Raw genomic sequence first — 5,411 nt, 5'->3', positions numbered from 1 at the left:
TAGATTTACGAAATTTTATCTCATGACATGAGACCTCTACCCGTTTACTGTATTCGTAATTCAGATCAAGTAAGTTTCCTGTTATAGTTAATGATTACTTTAAAAACCTCCTCCAATGAAGCAACAATTTTGAAAAAGTAGTTTCGTTTTCATTTTATTTATATTCATTCTAGCCAAACATTTATTCATACCATGCATTACAAAAGTACCCGGTGGTGGCCATGGTGGCAACGGTGGTGGTGGTGGAGGTGGCGGTGGTTTGGTACACAACTAATTTAAGGATAATATCCGCAATTTTAACTTAAAAAGTCTCAAAACTTAAAAGAGTACATGAAACTGAACTACGGATGGGAAAAGAAAACTCTTCATAGCTCATCTTTTGCTGGTTCGGTTGTTGTGGTTGTGGTTGGTTGAGAAATCTCGCCTTCACGGTTCTTTTGAATGAACTCGATAATATCTTCTTTTGTTCTGTTCCCATCATATGGCAACACTTTTCCACTTGAGGTTCTGAAATACAACGTCGGGTAACCTTGAACTTCAAACGTATCACTTGGAATGTCGTTGTTTGATCCATCCTAATAAACACCAAAAACAAACTTTAAATAATTCTACAATTTGTACTGTGTTTGGCATAAATTCGTCTGAGACTCTTGACTCTCAGCTCAATCAGACAAAAATCGCGTTTTTTTTGTTCCACGTCCACCCATAAAGGTGAAACCGGACATGATCTTGATCTCTCTCGTGTGTGAAAAAAGACGTAAATACCCTCGTCGTTAAAAAAAAAAAGTATTCTCGGTGTTGTGAGAACTTACGAATTTGGCAATCATGACACCAGCATCGTTTTCAAAGGAGACAGCAACTTCGTCCAAAATTGGAGCGAGTTTCTTGCAATGGCCACACCATGGTGCATAGATCTCTAGTAGAACTGTCAACAAACAACGAGGGGTTCATATGTCATTTTACTTGATATAGATAGAATGACTTAACGCTTGAATACTTAAAATATATTTTTAAATATCTTACTGTTCTTTGTGGACTCCAAAACCATGTCTTTAAGGCTATTAGCAACCACCACTTTCACAGGCTCGTCATTGGTTTCTGGAATAGGCTCCGACTTTATAAAGGGCTTCACTTTTCCATCCTACAAAAACACCCAACAAAATATTAGTCGATAATAAATGAGCATAAAAAAATATATAATTATAATTATTGTTATTATTTATACCACATAGTCCTTCAACCAAGGAGCCATTTGATCAGATTCAACATTTGAGTTGATAAACTTGAGACCATTACTGTTTTGTACAATGAGGACAGGTGATTGGTCTTCTTTAAGCCCAAAATACTGCACATCACATCACATCCAGGTCAACAGGAAAGTCAAACATCAGTCAAATTCAAAGAAAACGATGAAAAATGAAAATATATATATATATATATATATATATATATATATATATATATATATATATATAATTTACCTGCAAAGCAGCTTGACTAGCCTTAACATCACCAATGAGGAAATTTAATCCCTTTCCTTTGTATACACCAGCAACATCATTGTATTTTGACTTGAAACTTTCAATTTGCTCATGACTGAAATCAAGAAACAACATAGCCTACACACAACAAACATATTGAAAGTTAAAGGCCTAAATGCAAGAAATAGCAATGCACTATCATTTTGTTCTTATTAGGACAATGTGATATGAAAAAAAATCATCCAATTATAGAAGGGAAAATTGCTTTGTGTTTGGATGTGGATTTTTCATGGTAAAATGTTGTAATATGAAGAAATGAAAGTAGAATGCTATAATAATAAACAAATAAGTATGGCATATACCTTAGCATTGGAACTTTCAAAGTATTTGATTAGAAATGGTTGGTTGGATGGACTTTGGTCAAAGAGTGTCACAAGAGGAATGCTGGAGTCTTCGATAAACTTCTCCAAGGCATCAACTTCAAATGTCTGAAACATCACAAAGCAAATGTTAATAAATTTGTCACAAGTGTTTTATTTTTATATTCTAAAAGAAACAAAGAATCCACCCAAGTATAGCATTGTAAGTTCAATATACTTTTATTTAGACATTATACTTTGAAATATCTACCTAATATACATTGTTATATCTTGCATTTAACCCTAGCCATAAGAAGATAGGGTACATGTGTACAAGTGGCAATACCTTGAAATCAACAAATAGTTCATCAAAGGGCTTCAGTAACCTAATTGTTGGGGTGGAGACTGGTGATTCCCCACGTGGAAGGAGTTCAGCATTGGTAGTATGCCCAAAATCATAATCTGATCTCAGCTTGTCAGCTAAGATTGTGAAATTCTCATATTCTTCACCAGAGAATGTTGGGAAAATTCCTACCTGTATTGTGCATTAAACATGTAAGGCCTTCTTATAATGGAATTGGGAAAGGAATGGAATTAGGAAAGGAATGGAATTGGGAAAGGAATGGAAAAGCTTACCACAAAGACCTTCTTTTCATCTATAAGGGTGGCTGCATCTTCTGGAGTTTTGATTTCAAATGATGCAGGACCAACTTGTTTCTTTAAGTATTCCACTATACCATCAGCCTCACGAGGGCCTTTGTAGTCTTGAACAACTTCTCCTCCACTTTTCAAGATCTTGATTGTAGGGAAACCTTGAATCTCATATTGTTGTGCAAGTGGTTTGTTTTCTTCAGCATTGGCATCAACCTTTGCCAAATAAACTGGAGGATCGTTGCTTGACAACACAGATGCTGCCTTTTCATACTGCACATAACAAGTTTCAAGTGAAAAATGAAATCATTATGTGTTTCAAGAAAGATAGTTTGTGTTTATAAGTGGACAATTTGAGAAACAAGATAGATAGATAGATAGATAGATAGATAGATAGATACCTCTGGAGCTAGACTCTTACAGTGACCACACCTGTTGAAAATGGCAGGATGCAATTTATAAATGTAAGCAACTGATTTTATTGAACAAGGAGAATTTTAAATGAATGAACTTAGATATATGCAATTCCAAACCTACTGATACAAATTGAAGCTGAGAAAAGTAATAAGAAATGATAGTAGGTGAGTGGATTTATTAAAAAGAATTCCCTATACATCAGAAATTAACAAGGGGGGAGGTCATACAATTTAAAACCAACTTTCTAAAGCAAAGTGTCTGAGATACGTGTGACATTTAATAATCAATTAACTAAGATTTCTTGTAATATTTTAAAAACAGATCCAGAATTCCAGATCAGTCAAACAAAAGCTGGTCTAAACGTTATTAGATACAACGGAATATATGGACCCGATTCAGTTTTGAAAATTCTACAAATTATCACAGATTTGACAAAATGTTGTTCAATCGCACATCTATTTGCATGAACTGTACAAACAAAACTTGATCTGAATGCTTCAATCTCTTTCTCGGTTCCATTCTACCCATAAATGCATCTATAAAGTTAGATCTGTGTCTAAAAACACAAACGAACGCACACAGAAACAGAATTTATTCTTCAATAACTCACAAACAATTACACGAACAAATCGATCTACATACATGCAAAATTGCGAGCCCTTAAAGTCCAAATTGAAGACATTAAGAACAGTCAAACATTTTTCCACAAACTTCAACTCAATTGCAGAAAACAGTAAGTTTGTTAATTATAAATCAGAACAAATTAATCGAATCATAACAAACAGTAAATGAAAGATAAATTAAGTAGATAGATTTATACCAAGGAGCGTAGAACTCAACGACGATGAATTTGTGTTTAGACACGACTTCTGAGAAATTTGAGTGATCCAATGTCAAAACATATTCTTTCTCCGCCTCGGTAGCAGAAGAGATCGAGACACATGATGATATGATTGCAAAAACACAGAAGAAAAGTGCAGTATAAACCCTAGAGAACGCCATAGCTCTTGAGCTCTATGCCTCTTCTCTCTACTTTCTCTCTCTATATATAGTCACGAGCGTTATGGATAGTTTTGTCATGTGAGAAAGAAGACCAAGACAAACGAGCGACTACGGCGTGAATAAATAGGTATTTAGTGGAAATGAGCCCTATACGACGTCGTAGGTGTGGAATGTTAGAGATATTGGCATCGAATGTGAGATTCTATAAATTGTCCTCAAATAAAACAATAGGGTAAAGTGTAAGTTTTATCCCTTGACTTATACTCAACTTACAGATCTAGTTTAATGAGTGATTATTTTGCATTTTTGGTCGCAAACTTACTATAGTATTTCTTTTTGGTCTTTGGGGCTAAAGCCTGAAAGTATTAACAAATATCCGTTATATGAAGTCATATTTGTGTGTATCTCGTGTAAGTCGTTTGTTCTTAAATTATGGTTTTTAACTTATGGGATGAATATAAATGTTAAAACGGAAAATGCTTATAAAAGAATATGTCATGTATGTGACATTATTTAATGGAGATTCATAAACGTTATTGGTCTTATGAACAAAAAAGAAGATATTGTACTTAAATACTTTCAATAAAGCCCTTAGTATATGTTTGTTAACAAAGATATGATCGTATAGTAATAGGATATGAACGGAATGTTTGACAAGATGCGTATGTGTAACGCCCCATTTCTGGTATGTGATTTAAATAAAGCAATTTTCAATTCTTAAGGGGTACTCGACGAGTCTGTAGCCCAACTCGTCGAGTAGAGACGGGTTTTGCACGCGTTTTAAGCTGGCTACTCAAAGAGTCCATATTCTTGGACTCAGCGAGTCTGTCAGTCTGGATGAAACCCTAATTTCAAGGGTTTGCACCCTATTTAAACAACATTATGCGCCCCAAACCAGCCTACATCACCCTCAGAACGTCCCTTACTAAACCCTAGCCTCCCTTTAAGCATTCTTGGAGTATTTCTCATTTTGTGGAGGATTTTGGTGCATTTTGAAGCTAGAAGAAGAAGAGAGAAGAGGGGTTTTCAAGAGGAGCAAAAAAGATATGAGTTTATTGTGTCATTCCAGTTTCCATTAAGGTATAAAGCTCGAATCTTTGTTTGTCATCATGTAGATCTCCTTAAAAGCTTGCCAGTGTTGTTTTTGAGCCATTTTCTATATCTTGAGGTCGATTTAAAGGTAGTTAAGATGAATGGGTTTCAGATCTAAGCATTTCAGGACTCCTTAAGCTCAAGGTTGCCAACTTTATTGAGCTAAACACCCATTCCAAACCTAGATCTCCTCTTTTAGCTCTTTATTCGGCATTTTAGCTTCTTATGAGCATGCATGAACGTAAAGTTAGAAACTTTACGTGTGAAATCAGTCTTAGGAACCCAAATCTATGAATTAGATGGATTGGAATCGAGCAAAATCGACTGTATAGTAATGGCATGCTTGGGACTCGGCGAGTTGTTCTTCAGACTCGACAAGTCGAGTCGCGAGTCCTCGATTTTTCCCCGA

The 5,411-nt window shown here is 35.2% G+C and overlaps 1 protein-coding gene across 1 annotated transcript; it reads right to left on the bottom strand.

Annotated features, from left to right (window-relative positions):
* Positions 1-274: 274 nt before the first annotated feature.
* On the bottom strand, positions 275-4,000 carry LOC145053249 (protein disulfide-isomerase-like). The gene is made up of 10 exons (XM_079001254.1): positions 3,729-4,000; positions 2,893-2,923; positions 2,477-2,764; positions 2,187-2,375; positions 1,844-1,969; positions 1,482-1,619; positions 1,226-1,345; positions 1,024-1,141; positions 813-925; positions 275-575 (listed from the first exon to the last, which is right to left on the bottom strand). The coding sequence occupies exons 1-10, from the start codon at positions 3,908-3,910 to the stop codon at positions 366-368; spliced, it is 1,515 nt and encodes a 504-aa protein (XP_078857380.1). The 5' UTR covers positions 3,911-4,000; the 3' UTR covers positions 275-365.
* Between the last annotated feature and the right edge of the window lie 1,411 nt (positions 4,001-5,411).

Source organism: Lactuca serriola, chromosome 5, assembly GCF_051521515.1.
Source record: "Lactuca serriola cultivar US96UC23 chromosome 5, Lser_US96UC23_V15, whole genome shotgun sequence".
NCBI lineage: Eukaryota > Viridiplantae > Streptophyta > Magnoliopsida > Asterales > Asteraceae > Lactuca > Lactuca serriola.
This window is presented reverse-complemented; position numbering and strand designations above follow the sequence as displayed.